Source organism: Neolamprologus multifasciatus, chromosome 17, assembly GCF_963576455.1.
Source record: "Neolamprologus multifasciatus chromosome 17, fNeoMul1.2, whole genome shotgun sequence".
Classification (NCBI taxonomy): Eukaryota; Metazoa; Chordata; class Actinopteri; order Cichliformes; family Cichlidae; genus Neolamprologus; species Neolamprologus multifasciatus.
In genome coordinates this window covers 14,070,949-14,086,684 of record NC_140455.1, presented here as the reverse complement: position 1 = coordinate 14,086,684, position 15,736 = coordinate 14,070,949, and the positions used below count along the sequence as shown (strand labels likewise).

Here is a 15,736-nt window from a genome sequence, read left to right as displayed (position 1 = left end):
ATCATCTGGATGATATATTGGGAAAAGTGTCTCCGTCTTAATTACTTAAAACAACTTTTACAGAGGTAGCTATTATTGAGTAAGGGTTGCAAATCCATGACTAGCAACGACACTGGCCGCATTGCATGTGTTATGTGCAAGGGTCAAACTGAACTAGATATGGCATGTAGTGATCACACTAATCAAATGAATTTTGGGGTATGCGCAGGCACATTACAAACCACCTAGTGAGAGTACACCCTGAGATGGAAGCATTTACAAAAAAGACAATCACATATTTGTAAGTGAACAAAATATTTCCTTTATTCTGCAAGAGAATCAAATATGTTGTAACTCCACTGATAATCATACGTGGTTTTTGCTCATAAAACAAATGGCTCATAAACAGTCAAACTCTTCCAACGGACACAAGAAAGTAGTGTAATGGTGAAGGACCAAAAACCATTTCAAAGAGAATACCAAGAGAAGCCAAAAGCAGGTATGGCTGAGGGTAACGCTGAGAAAGAGACCAGCTTGAGTCAACCGAAAAAACTGAATGGGAGAGATTTCATTCAGTCAAGGTACAAGTTTGTGGTTCTCTGTTGTTATGTAAATCAGCACTTTGTCATTTTTTCTTTTATTGTTTATTGTGCAAAATTCTTATGAATGACACATACTGGATGTTTTAAATCTTTGATCATTTATTGTAAAAGAACACTGGGCTATAGTTAATGCCGTAATTTGGACTGAAAATACTCAAAGCTTATTATTTATTCATGTGATGTACCAATGGTTGGCATACATTTTTGGTTCTCTTTCTCAGTTTTGTTATACCATTAAACAACCAACACAAAAGGACTATAACTTGTTACAGCTGTAAGCAGTGATGTTAAATTTGCTATATTAAATTCAGATCTCAATACACCATAAACAGACAAATAACATTTGATTTTAAAGACATCTTTTTAAACCATTTTTCTTTTATACACAAGAGAAAACAGTCAATAGTACCAAATATGCATGCTGGATCTGTACGTATGCCAAAAAGGGGTAAAAGGCATAGAAGGGAGGAGGGGATGTTGTATAACCTTTTTTTAAAAATGATTTTTTAAACGGTTTTTTTCAAGTTTTTTTTTTCTTTTTAAAGAAACTGATACTCCCCAAAGCTGTGCTGGGTGCTGTGATCAGATAAGCATTCGTCAGAAGACAACACAACTCCTCTGTAAGAACAAAACATATTAAAACCTGGCTGCAAATAAAACTTTGCAGAACTGCTTAAAGATGAGTAGTAGCAGTACTAGTGGTATTAATAACAGTAGTAGAGGAATAACAGACAGTTGCTATTTTAACAGTCCTGCAATGATAGTGAGTATAAACACTCAGAAAAAAGGTAACAGTGGAGTTATTGTTCCTTTTTGTTACTGAGCCTGCACCTTTGTTAGAATCAAAATGTACCTTCATTTTCTGAGAGGTGATCTTAAAATCTGTTCCCTGGAGTTGTATAAGTTGATGCTGAGTTTTCTGAAGTAAACTCAACCAAACAGTCATTAAAAGTAAACTTGACAATATTTTGGTTTGTCCCATTAACCCTCCTAACTGATGTCACTGTAACCCCAGGTGTACAGAAAGGCCTGTACTTTGGGTCTGTAACTGCACAAATACATTTTCCTCCATCGTGAACCCCTGACTGACAAAAAAGGGAATATTGCATGTAATTGTTTAGTGATACAAAAAGTGAGAACAATCCTGCAGAAATAATTTAATTATTTGTGATGTTTAAAAAAAAACCATTTGGGTGGTGGCCGGGGGAGGGGTTATAGCGAGACAAGACATTCCACTCTTAAGTTAAGTCAAATGCTTGTAGTGGTAAAAAGTAAATTTCATGAGTTCGGTCTTTTTGGGATCAATTTCTTGTGTCTGAATCTGACATTCCATTAGGAACATTTGTTCTGGATTTCTGCAGGACACTTTCCAAATAAATAAAGAAAAACAAACCTTCAAACAAGACTGAACTTCATAAACTGGCAAACACAGATTACAATAATTTTGATTCATTTACAATCGGAAGATCAATGAACACGGACTAAAGATGGATCTTTCCTGATATGCCACAAAAACAAACAAACAAAAAGACACGTTTCAACTCACAAGAACTGAACTGATGGACAATCCAACAATCTCACCAAGCAGTATGGGATGGTCATTCACACTATGATTTTATTTTGTGAGTCGTGATACCATCATTTCAATGGACATAAAAAATTGTTTCTATTACTGAAACATTCATTTTCCAATCATCAACAAACATCAAGAACTTAAATCTTTGGCGCTAATGTGTTTTGAAGGGTGGGTAGGTGGGTGGGGTGGGGTCGGGGGAATGTTCAAACGACGACTAAAACAACCCTTCAAACTGTTACTCCTTTAAGCTCTATATACATATAAAGATATATCATATATATGACATCTCTGTAAATGTGACTCTGGATGCATACGCAGACATCACCAGTAAATGTGTGCAATTTCAGTCAAGCCCTATGGGACAATCGAAACACATCTGAGAAAAGTTTCAAATGGCACCTTCTTCCCTCCCAAAGTAGCTCTACATTTGCCTGTAACAAATACTGTACATACACTCCAAACCTCATCCCTGCTCACCAGAAAACAAAAGGGAACTATTTGCTTTTTAAATTTTTTCTTTAATAAATGTATCATTTTATATAAAGACATTCAACAGTGAGCAATGCAATACAGTTCAAGTAATAGACTTAGGGATGTTTGAGTTCCCTATGCAAAACACAAAAGTCTGGTAACAGGGAAAAAAACTAAACAAACAAAAATCTAGACCGTATGTTGACTGAGGGGAAAGAAAGACCATGACATCCATTTGGTGATGATGCTGCATCTAATTATGGGAACCGATGATGTACAAGACTGTTAAAGGTAGGACATTTTAAAAAGTCAATGTCATGGGCCTACATTAATTGATGAGTGACTGAAGTATCCATGCACAAAAACCCTGATTTAACCTGATTTTTTCCCCTCAAAACGCTGGCTTTGTTGTGTGGTAGCTTCTACGGTAAACTTGGAAAAAAGACCTGAGGGTTAATGACCAGAAACTATGATCGAAAAAGTCGTCCGAATCAAATGGGCCTGCATTCTCGATAGCACCTTGAGAGTTAGCAATAGTATGTGTTGATTTTAGATAAACGTGACTGAGGTGCTTCGGATTAAGAAAACAAACAAAAACACACTGGACCAACCTCGCTGTACATTCAAGATTATACTGACAAACCCCGTGAAAAAGCAAAGATAACCTGTGACTTAATCCAAGAAAGCAAAGCTCTGAGGCCGTGTCCAGTTCAGAGGCTCATTTGAAAAAAGGGAAGGCTAAACCTGCACCTCTGCACAAAAGCATTTGCAGATGATTCACCACAGTGTCATTGTAAATTCTCACAATATGGCCATAATAAGATTAGAAAATTAGCTTGTGTATACTTACGGACAGTAAACAAAAACATTGATACCAAACAAAAACAATAAGATGCAAAAAAAAAAAAAAATCTAAAATCTCATTAAATTTATACAGTTGCAAAACTGCAAAATACATAGTTTGCAATAGAACTGGAAGCCCAACAATCCAAAGATCTACAGAAACGCACATATAAGCCTGAGAAACTCCTTTCCACTGCAGCAGTGTCTTAAAACTTGTATATTACAAGAAGCCCCTGAAACAGGACACAGTTAATCTCCCCAAATTCTTCATGCTGCAAAAGTTACGTTGGGTTTCTACTTATGGCTGCTATTCTTAACTGAACTGGAAAACTTGGGCTGATAGATCAAGTTAATTTGGCACCAATTTTTTGAAGCGGTCTGTCAGACATGACATACAATTTAGCAGTTGAGCCAGTTTTTGTGTAACTTTTGAGCTACACTTCTACAGATCTAGAGAAGTGAGTTCTATATACACTTCCATTTTATTATATTATGACTACTTGTGAATTTGTGTGGAAACTAAACAGACTTGCAGTCTTAAGAGATTTACTGAAGCAGGTTTACACCTTCTTGATAAGCCTTAGAACAGGTCAATTTAGATTCAATACTGCCACACTTAAACATTTTAACCGATTCATCCTGTAGTTTACAAAGAAGAAAGAGAAACTTTCACTACCCATGGCTTTCAGCTCCACAAACCTCACTTCTCCCAGTTCATCTACCTATTGTCAGCAGACTAGTGGGCTGTAATGGAGGGAGGGTTATGGTACATAACAGTGAGCAGACTCCAATACGTTGTAGAAGACATAGAGATGACTGGAGATAAACACACAGTGGGCACAAACAAGGCTTTATGATTTCTTCACAGTAATTCCTTTGCATTTTCCAAACAATAGCACTCTTTCTAAAACTGGACACTTTCTCTCTGTGTGTTTGTGGCCAAGCTTATCAAAACTGGGAAAATCTTAAAGATGACAATAAGAGAGAGGGGTGCTTTGTCTAACTTTGCAACCAGTCTTTTTTTTTATTAGATGCTCTTTCCAGTTTAAAAAAAAAGGCTAATGCCTAACCAGGGTGATTAGTTTTAAGAAGAGGATTAGAGTGAGTTGAGAATCACATCTCTGCTTTTTCTTAAGCGTTCTCTTAACCTTTGATTTCATTACGACCTTTTAAAAGCTCCATATTATCAGTCAGGCAGCGATAAGTCAACTTGATCACTATGAGAAGATGCTTTACTGTGCCGTGTACTCATTTTCTGGGGGGAATAGAATCTAACTTGGTCGTGTATTGTAGCTCTCCTCAGTGTTTGAAGATATTTTTCTTTTTATCGAGTCGTTGACAGAAAATGGATCCACTGGTTAGAAAGTCACGCAGAGAGCATGTCAAATAAAAGCCAAACACTATCAGCAATCAGACAGAAAGGGAATTTCACTCCAACAGCTTAACTGTGATTATCTCCAACTTTAGTGCATCTCACACTAACTGCTGAACTACATTAAACACAAAGCTAGATTGCACGTTCTTTCAAGTTTTCAGATTTTCTTCTAAAGCCTGTATCTTCAGCTCAGGACATGGACTTTGTGTGCCTGTGCTCCTTATACATAAACATTTAGTAAAAGCTTATTTTTTCTGAAGGCGTTCAAACAAAAACACCCCAGTTTTTCAGCCTGCAGTCACATTGCATTAGCTCTTTTCTTTGTTTAAACCACACATAAAATGGGTTTCGGCTTTTATGGCAACATTTTACACCAAGCTTAGCCTTTCAAAGGCTGGAAAAGGAACCCTTTACCAGTTTATCTTAATGTGCCTTATGCTTTCTCCAGACCAAATTCAAAGTGAAATTTTCACGTCCCAATTATATAGAAAGATAAAATCAAAGAAGCAAATTGGCACAAATTTATGACAGGTAATGCAAATGAAATCATTTTTGCATAGGGTAAATTCACACTAATGTGCTGTAGATTTGGTGTCACCATTATCACAGTTTGTAAGCAGCTAGGCCGGATGATTTCGGTTAACCTTTATACTGATGCATGAAAAAAAGAAGAAAGAGCTTGGAGGAAACTAAGCAAAAACGTTTCCATTAATTTCAGCTATCAGTTTGTCTCAGGAGAAAGAAATTTTTGGGGGTTTGAAATTAGCCAAAAGATGCCATGTAGCTTTAGCTGCCAATTACACCTCCTTTGACTCATCCACTTTGGCGTACACAGCCAAAACTTTGTTAGCGCTGAGATTACAAATGGAGCTTGTTTGAGTGCTTTGAAGGTTGTGGGGTTCATGTACCCTTTGGTTTATAAAAAAAAAAAAGTATATTTGTCGCTAAAGCACAGGGCCTGAAACTCATTTTTATGTGTGGCCTTAAACACATCATTGCTTATCTTCACACATTTGCATTCACCAAAGATGGGAAAATTAAATAAAGAAAGAAAAACCCAACAGATGCTTTATCCTCCCCCTTCACACCAACTTTGGTCTCTGGTTGTGATTTGTTAGCATTTACACATACTGTGGTGTGAAAAAGTATTCTTCCCATTCCTGATTTTTTTTCTTCTTTCAAACACATTTGTCACGCTTTCATGTTTCAGAGCCTCTAGTTTTAATCTTAGATAAGGACAGCCTGAGGAAATACAAAATTCAGGTTCTAAAATATTTCAGTTTTTAAGGACAAAAAGCAGCTATCCAAACCTTCCTGGTCTGGATCATGCCCATAGATGCCATTTTTGTCCTGTCTTATTGGTGAATCATGCATGCTGACCTGAACTGAGGCAAGTGACGTCTGTAGTTCTTTACATGCAGTTTTTTTATGAACCCCTGAATAAGTCGTTGATGTGCTCTTGGAGTAATTTTGGCAGGATGGCTACTCATGAGAAGGTTCACTATTCCAACCTTTCGCCATGGTTCGCTGGATTCCCTTAGAAATATCTTTGTAGCCCTTTCCAGACAGACAGACGTCAATGACTTTGTTTTTCATCTGTTCAAGTTCCTTTAGATCGTAGCATGATGTCTTGCTTTTATTTTTTCTAATATACTTTAATTCACAACTTCCATATCTGGCAGTAAACTCATGAATTATCAAGGGTGGAGGGCAATTCCTTTTCTCTTTTACATAGAGACGTGTAGGTTATAATTGTTTTCCTTTAATAAATGAACTTCATTTTGCACTTACTTGGATATTTAGTAATATTTGTTTGATAATCTGAAACATTTAAGTGTGACGTGTGACATATTGCCCAGGGTGGCATAAATACTTTTTCACAGGACTATAATAAAAAGCAATGTTAAAAACAACAACAATAAAAACAAAATAATTAGTCTATACAAGCAAGGCTTCAGTCTTTGAGACAAAAAATAAAACAAAACAAAAAACTTCTGTGTCACTTGTGCACCTCCCTCCCCCCAGATCCCTCAGCAGCAGCAGTCTACTCTCTCTATAACACCTAGTGCTTTGTCTTTTATGCTACATCGTTTTATCTTTTTGTATGGAGAGGGACAGAGAACAGACACTTGACATCATTTCAAAGTAAGTGAAAACAAAAAGGAAACCTCTTACAAAAAAAATCTCCAAAAATATATTTCAAAGTTACACCATCTGATGAAAAGAAAAGGGAGGAAAAAATGATGGGAACACAGAAAAAGTCTGATGGGAATGTTTTGTTGTCATTCTTGTACTTTAGAGTTTCTGGTATAAAGTCTGAGCTGGAGTTTAGGTAGCAGCGGGATCAACCTGAAACTCTGACGTCTCCTACTCCATTTCCTTCCTTCGGTCACTTTTGTTTTCACATTCACAAACATTTAAAACTTCCTTGTGCAAATCAAGCAGTCTTTAGAAAGAATGCCCTCCAAAATTGTTCTTGTAAAAATATATAACTCCAAGGTGGCTGATGTGTGTGTTGCAGCAAATGTTAAAATTGTATCGATGTTCATCAGGTCTGGACACAGGGTTGTTTTGTAATTCAACCAATACCACCACCACCCATTAAGCTTCATAACACTCCCTTTTCTCCTTTATCCTGAAGACGGTAAAATGTGTTGTCCTTCTGGGGGTAGTTGTTTAGCATCGTTGGTTGGGGTTCATCTTCGTCCAGAGGGCATCTGTGCGTAGACAGGGTAGGCAAGGCGCACATTGAGTGAGTCATTGTGCTGCACCAGGGAAGTCTGGTGGTAGTGGAGCACCAGGTCCTTCAGGCTGCTGTAGAGGTTGTATGGCTCAGCAAAGCCAAAGCCACGTGGTGTACTGTAGATGACACAGTGCTTCACCTCCCCTTCCACACTTAGGAGACACACAGGAGAGGTACTTTAGTTAAGACTGTTTTAAGGTTAAAAATTTGTCATTCAATGCTTTCTTTCTGCATTTTCAGTTTCTTCCAGCTAGCTTTGTTCTACTACTAAAGTAAACTCCCAGGGATAAAAAAAAAACATGGAAATCATATCGTTTTATTATTTTGGTTACATTCAGTATTTTTTCAAATGTTAATTTAGTGTGGTGATTTAAGAGTTTTGAGTCAGTGGACTTGTTGGTTCCGTGAAAAATGACCTTTTTCATTAATTCTCTCAAACTACTACTTCCCAAGAGGAAGCATCTTATTCAATACTGGCGTTAAGAAAAATAAACATTTTGGAATCAAACCTTCCTGCTCTCAGAGTTCACTCAGTATTTAACAAAAGTTTGGGTTGGGGGAAGACAACAGCTAACAACAACACTACTTTAGAAGATCAAAACTCTGCATTTTAAAACATATTTTGTACTTTAACATCCTCCTGCCTCTGGCTCTTCTATTATCTTGTTATAGCATGCTTTTAAACTGACTTTTACAAAGCTACCATGTTATTGGGTTCAGTCTAAATATATAGACATGGACATATAAGTGGCTTTATTGTAACCATCGACTATAGGTTGCCATGGAAATAGAAAGCAATCAGCATGTAAATCACTGAGTTTTTTTCCCTCCCACATGCTGTGAATGCATCATTAACCCCCTGTCTGAACTGGAAGATTTTCTACGCGGCACACTTTGCCCACAGTACCAATGGGGGTCAAGACATATCACAATGTATATTGTGTATCGCAATATAGCTAAAAAATATTGTGCATTACATTTTCCTCATATCGCCCACCTCTACCACAGTTTTGTGTCCAAAAATGTTTTTTCGGTTCCCTCAAACGCACACTGTGAATCACAGTGTGCCGCAGACTTAAAAAAGCCCTATCATCATCTTCAATAAAATAATCAGCTTCTTTTCTGAAGCATTCAAATATTTCGTGTCTTAAAAATGTACTGCAAAAGCATGGTGCTATTGAAAAGCCTGAGAGTAAATAAAATTAAAAGTTGTAGCTTTATTGTAACTTCGATTCTATTTTAACAACTTTTTATGTATATAATACAAATGCTTAATGCTGTTGTTGGCACTGGTGTTTGTCTCGATGTGCAATATTTTGAAAGGTGTCCCAACATTTTGTCCTTGTGTACAAACAAGGAGGACAAAAATGTCACTCTTGACTTCATAAAGTATGGGTATGTAAAGTAAGACGCACATCACTTCAGTCATGTGTTGCATGTACTCACACTACAGAGCAGGCATAGCACCCTTTTTTGCTGCTTTCTCGGATAAGAAAAGCTCCATCTGGCTTCCCCAGGAGCAGCTCCTCTGCCTGTGTCCTGTTCAGATCCCCCACAAACCAGTTCTTCTCATCATAGTGAGGCAAGTTCTCATCTTCCTCACTCACAAAGTAACCTCTGCAACCAATACATATGCAATACATTGAGAAATTGCACCAAAGAAATAATATTTCTGCTATTTAAATTAACAGTTGCTCTAAGTAAGTAAAGTAACAGTGTTTGGGTTGCAGCAAAGCAAGTAGAGACTCACTCGTCTGTGTTCTCGTTCTTGATTCCCAGCCAATCATTAATTCGTTTCTGACGAACTCCTTTATGATTGAGCCAGCTAAAGAGAAGTAGAGAGAGACAGAAGCATTGTTACTGCTAGGAATCGGTTTGAAACTTTGAAATTTGTTTATGTTAGAGTGAACCGGCACAAGACTGAAATTGGCAAATGTCCTCACAGAATAATTTGGGATGTTCTGCTGAAACACTGCTTAACTTGTTCCTGGAAATAAAGCAGGCACTCTGATATCGAGTTGAACTGGACCTTCCCTAAACTAAAGCAAGTTTCTGATTAAGCCACTTGATGTGCTTTTGGCTCTAGAACTATGATGAGTCAGATTTTCTTTGATGTCCATATGACAATCAATAAAAAACAATTATTTCATCGGAAATGATTCCACTGATGTTTGAGTTTTTTTGACCACATCTAATAACTCCCCATTTGACTTTCAAGTGTGTGTAGCTACCCCACAGATGTACAGCATGAACAATATAAACACATGAAAACCAGGATCCTGTTCCAGGTCAGTAGGTTTTTAATGCTGACCTGCTTTGACCTGCTTTCTGTACTAATGCCATTGCTCGTGTTTTTCTCTCGTCTTTGTATGCTTACACTAGATACTGATCCCTGATTTTGCGGAGCTGTATGAGATCAGGCTTTAGGCTGTTCATCTTTTTGTCTGTCTCCCGGTTGTCCATGGCTTGCGTCTTTAGGTCCTGCTCCAGCCGCACCTTGCTGTCGTGGATCTCTCCGAGGCGAGATTTAAGCTTTTCATAGTTCATCATGATGCGCTCAATCTCTTTATCATTGCTCTCACGCCTAAAACGCTCAATGTAGTCCTTGCTGTAGCGCTCCTGCGTGTGGCATTGCTCCTCGAAAATCTTGATGGTTTCATTGAAGGCTTCAATAGCTGTTCGCTTCATCTGGATCTCCTGCAGGACAAGATGAATAGTTGACACACAAAAAAAGCCCCAAAAAACAAACAAACAAACAAACAAAAAACAGACATGCAAAAAAAACAACGCATTTGTTAGACATGAGTATGAATATACCTGTGATGTCTTGGTGTACTCTTCATATAGTCTGTCATATTCTTTGCTTTTCTCCTGGTACTGATTGTGGTATTCCTGCAACTTCTTCCCCACTGCATCAATGTTGTCCTCCTTCACCAGCTGGTCCTGAGAGTCAGTCGGAGAAAGGAGCATTAGAGACAGAGTGATTTTCAGAAACTGACAAGGAAAAAGCTGGAGAGTAAAATCAAAAGCCATTTGTAATAAAAGGCCAAAAGAAAAAACAAAAATGCACGCACACACACTTATTCCCATTAGCCCCGTTTTCCTTACTGAGGGTGACTCCTGAACAGGCTCGTTAATAAACCACCCACAATGCCCCAGGTGTAAGCCCAGCTGTGCATTCTGGCTAATCTTGCATGGTTCTGAGTAATGACTGGCTAAACCTGCCCTTTCATCACTGGTGCGTGCAATTGAGTATGTCATAGGAGCCGGCCGAAAGGGCAACATTTCAGCGAGCAGGTATCATGTAGCTGCTGCTGCAGTTTAAAGTGGAAACACTAAGAGCCGGTCATTGGGTATAGAGGGAAGCTTGTTGGTGGTGTTCAAGAGGATACTGTTAGAAAAACTATCAAAAGATTATGAGGAGGGAGTGTACCTGCTGGAAGCGGGAGATGGGGTACATGAGCTTGACATCCAGCTTGGTGTTGTATTGAGCCAGTGACTCATGTCTGTAATGGCTGATGAGCTCCACCACTGAGCTGAAAGTCAGGGGGTCAGAGAAGCCGTACTTCCCATCTCTGTGGTAGATCTTTATCAGCTTGTTATTGCCCCCTTTCCTGAATAACAGAATAACAAACAAAGGCTTAAAGAGACAGGCAGTGCATTCTAAAACAGACAGGTTGTCAATTTATATACACGTCTTCAAACATTTGAAGATGTGGTGTACAAATATTTATACACCATAGCTTCTATAACACCTGGGCATGGTATGACTCCAAGGCGGGATCTTTGGTTTTTCCTGACCTGCCCGTGTGAGGTTAATGAAGAAGAAGAAAAAATAAATAAATCACATCTTAGCCACCAAACACTCTTTGCTAAACTATGCATCAGAGAATGGCTTCATATTTCCTGCCACCCTGCCCCTAACAAAAACAAACAAACAAACAAGCAAACAAGCAAACAAAAAAAAGCAGAAAGAAGGTAGAACTGAAACAAGGCTAAAATATGCCACCAGGTTTGAAAAGAAATAATCATACAAAGTCTAAACAGAGAATTATACTAAATAATTCAAGTTAAAAATGTATTTCCTAAACAAACATACTTATCCTATGGTAGTGTACTGAATTGTTCTGCTGTCAGTTGACATCATTAACAGGTTTTATTCATTTCTGTCTGAAAGTCAGAAGATGAACTAGTCATTAAGATTACGTTCAGTCTGAGTTATCAAGGGACACACAGTGAAACAAAACAAAACAAAACAAAAAATACACAGAGGTAGAAGAGAATTCATTTTAAGCATGTATTCTATTCCATCAAAACACATCAGATCTCAGTGCGGGGAAAAAAAATGCTAATTTCTATACTGTTATAGGCTGGGTAATCTGCTGGGAACAAAAGGATACCACGCACTTTGATGAAAATGAAAATTCTCAGCTTTCAGAGGATGAAAGTAACAAAATAACGCAGTCAGCAAGTCAGTTTTTTTGCAGCAACTAAAAATGATACCCAGTTTTTATGGCTTCCACGTGCTTGTATGCATGCCTGATAACATCGGGGCATGCTCCGAAATGAGTTGACAGATGGTGTTGGATGGGAACTCTCCTCCCAGATCTGGAGCAGGGCATCATTAAGCTCCTGGACAGTCTGAGGTGCAACCCAGCCACGCTGGATTTAGGTCAGGCAAGCATGACTATGGTATCGATTCCTTCATCCTATAAAATGACTTCAGGTGGCTACTGTTGTGGTTTCGTCCTATATAACTAAAACTGAATTGAATGATATCCTTCAGGAATTGCCACCAAGCTCTTGCCACATGAGGCTGGGCATTGTCCAGCACCAGGAGGATCCCAGGACCCACTGTACCAGCATAGGGTCCTGGGGGCTTGGACGAGCGGTCCGAGGATTTCATCCTGATGCCAAACGGCACTCAGTGTGCTGTTGCCCACCCAGTGGAGGTCTGTCAATCTCTCCTTAGGTTTGGCTCTTCAGACCATCACTGACCCACCACTAAACTAGTCATGCTGATGTTACAGTCACTCAGGGTGAACCTGCTCTTATCTATGAAAAGCCCAGCTCAGACTCCACGGTGCCAAGCAGTGAAGTCCATTTCTGATTGTTTGGCCAGAGACATTCACACTAATGTCCTCCATGCTCTTGAGATGTTGGGAGAGACAGCACACCTAGCAATTGTACACATTGATGTGTCATCCTGGAGGAGTTGGACTCTAACCTTAACCCTCTATAGGGGACTTGGTATCATCTCATGCTACCAGTAGTCACACTGACACTAGCCAAACAAAAACAACGATTAGAAAAGATGAGGTGGGAAAATATGCCTATAAAACCATTCTTCTTTTTGGGCATTTTCTCATTGTTGCCCCTCTATTGCCCCTGTAGTTAATTTCATTCAAATCAAAGCAGGTGAAATTGACAAACAACCCCCTCTGCTACTTAAATGACCAAATCAAATTCCCAGAAGCTTAACTGCCTTGACCTTATACTCTGATTAAAGAGCGTTCCTTTCATTTTTTGAACAGTGTATGACCCCCCCCCCCAAAAAAACCCCAAAACAAACAAACCTAAAATTGTCCACTATTACTATGCAATGCTAGAAAACAACAAAAAACAAAATAATAATAACAGCAGCATGCTCTGACTATGGCAATACGAGTTTAAAATATGTCCAGAAGGCAGGCAACACTATTATTCTTTATTATCTACAAAGCACTTATAGGAATCACCTCAAGTCTACATTCTTGCAGTTAACTAAAGGATAACAGCATTAAAGTGGATCAGAAGTGCTGCACTACTCTCAAGTTTGTAGAAATCCTTGTGTGGTTTAAAACACATCATTCAGATGCTCTGATATAGACATAAAGGTCTGTGTGCAGTGGCCTTACCTTAGCGTTAGCGTGTAGTCGCCTTGCATCTTAGTAGACGCGTCCCGAACCAGGAAAGTCCCATCAGGCATGTCTCTGAGCTTATCATTCACCTCCTCCCTGAAGACAAAAGAGAAACAGAGGAAGAAAAAAAAAGGGTGTTTGACTTGGTTGAGTGATCCATGCACAGATGGTGTTCATTTGGAAAAGTCTGCCTTCAATCATCAGTGGCAGGCGAGTAGAACTTTCTTTATAACCACACACCTCAAAGTAAACAATCCGTCAATTAGCAGTGCAGGGAGGGGTGATCCTAGCCAGCAGTGTCTCAGCTGAGGATAAGTACGTGAGTGGCAGACTGACTGTCTGCACTGTAGGTGTGGTTATCACTGTTTGTGGAACAGCTAACCTGCACTTAAAGTAAAGCAGTGACCTTAACAGTAAAGACAATTTACCGAGCTGAGAAATAAACTTGTCAGTTATCTCTGGTGGTTAGAGTATATCAAAGTTTCAAAATATATTGACATATAAAACAAACAAACAAACCAAAGAAACATAGAATTACACTATATAGTTTACTAATATGATGGTGTATAACATAAAGCATATAAAAAAACTCTGGTGGAGCACTGCCCCTACTGTCGCTATAGACTTTAAGCTCACTGTCAAAGTTCTCCTGCAGCATAGATGGACAGACAGTGCTGTGATATCTAACAAAGAATAATAACCTGATACTCTGAAGATTTAATTGATGCTAAACAACATGCTAAACAGGACATGCTCATTTCAAAGCCATCAGACAACAATGACAAATATAATATTTACCCTAATGAAAAATAAGTGTTACTGGTCATTTTGAGACTCTGAAACACGTTGGTAGCTTAGAACCAAACAAACATCAATGTCAGACAACTGACCAGCTGTGGCACAACTATAACTCCTATTATTTTGTGGTCTGACAACAGGTAAAGCACTGATAATACCCATATTTGCTTTTTTAAGATGTCTTATATGTGCTGACCATGTCTGCACATAGAACAGCCTTTAGTTTCTGTCAGTGCAGGTCTTGTGTTGCTGGGGGAGGAGCCAAGCCTCCCACGTCTGCATTTCATGTAACCTAACAATGTCACTGTTAAACTCTCACTGATTTTTCTGTCAGTAACACAGTGTTTGCTACCTGGATATGTCACCCCAGTACCATTCGGCCTCTTGTAAGGAGCCTCCCGCTCCTCCATCCTTGGCGACATTGCTGCTGCCCCCTGCCATTGCGACCGAGGAGGGCTGCTGAGGCTTGGTTGGCTTTGGAGGAAGGGCTAGGAAAAAAACAAAACAGACAAGTATTACAATTACTGTGTGTATAACAGTTCATATGTACATGATATTTGCATACAGTACCATCAGTCTACAGCTGATGGTATTTAGAAATACTACTTTGCACAACCATACACAAAAATGTATGGTACCTCGCAGCCTTCTAGGCTACGTTCACACTGCAGGCAAAATCGCATCAAATCCGACTTTTTTTGACCCTATGTGACCCATATCCGATCATGGTATAACAGTGTGAACGGCACAAATCCGATATTTTCAAATCCGATCTGGGTCACTTTCGTATGTAGTACTGAATCAGATACATATCTGATGTTTTAGAAAGCGACTGCTGTTTGAACGGTTATGTCGCATTAACACAAGACAGACGCCAATTATCAGCGCCGGAGAAGACATCGTGAACACTTCCTGGCCATTCAGTGTAGATGTTAGTGAAACTGTTGGAAAGACAACGTTGGAGAAACGTGAACATTTTATTTGTACTGTATAATCTGCAGATTCTGACAGACATTTCCAACTATCCTTTGAAGCACCGCTCCTCTAAAACAGCAATAAGGATAATTATTAGGCCATATGTAAATAACAAAATAACTTTATAACTTAAAGCAAAATTGGGAAACGTAAAATCCGAAGTCTTTATATTAAGGGCCATCAGTCAAACAATACTGTGTGTGTGACGTCTTCTTTTGCGCATGCGGGCCGCTTTGAGGGTTCACACTAGAGCGCGTTTGCTGTCACATTTTATTTGTAGTGTGAACAAGCAGACAGAAAAATCGGATTTGATCCAAAAATCGAAATTGAGCATTAAGACCTGCAGTGTGAACGTAGCCCTAGTAGACACACCTATTGTATCAATTTCAAAATCTGACATCACTGTGTTCGAGTTATTGCATTCATAAGATTTTCCAAAAACTTGACCTGTGAGATTCAAACTCAGCTGATATT

At 38.8% G+C, this 15,736-nt stretch overlaps 1 protein-coding gene across 6 annotated transcripts in view; it reads right to left on the bottom strand.

The window, feature by feature from the left end:
• Positions 1–277: 277 nt before the first annotated feature.
• The window catches only part of pik3r3b (phosphoinositide-3-kinase, regulatory subunit 3b (gamma)), a 192,496-nt gene continuing 177,037 nt past the window's right edge, over positions 278–15,736 (bottom strand). For all 6 annotated transcript variants that reach the window (XM_085138343.1, XM_085138339.1, XM_085138342.1 and 3 more), the window contains 8 exons: positions 14,640–14,775; positions 13,487–13,585; positions 11,023–11,203; positions 10,407–10,532; positions 9,967–10,286; positions 9,340–9,414; positions 9,036–9,206; positions 278–7,741 (listed from right to left, as the gene is read on the bottom strand). In XM_085138343.1, the coding sequence (XP_084994469.1) occupies positions 7,543–7,741; positions 9,036–9,206; positions 9,340–9,414; positions 9,967–10,286; positions 10,407–10,532; positions 11,023–11,203; positions 13,487–13,585; positions 14,640–14,775 (1,307 nt within the window). In that variant the 3' untranslated portion in view covers positions 278–7,542. The remainder of the gene's footprint in view (positions 7,742–9,035; positions 9,207–9,339; positions 9,415–9,966; positions 10,287–10,406; positions 10,533–11,022; positions 11,204–13,486; positions 13,586–14,639; positions 14,776–15,736) is intronic.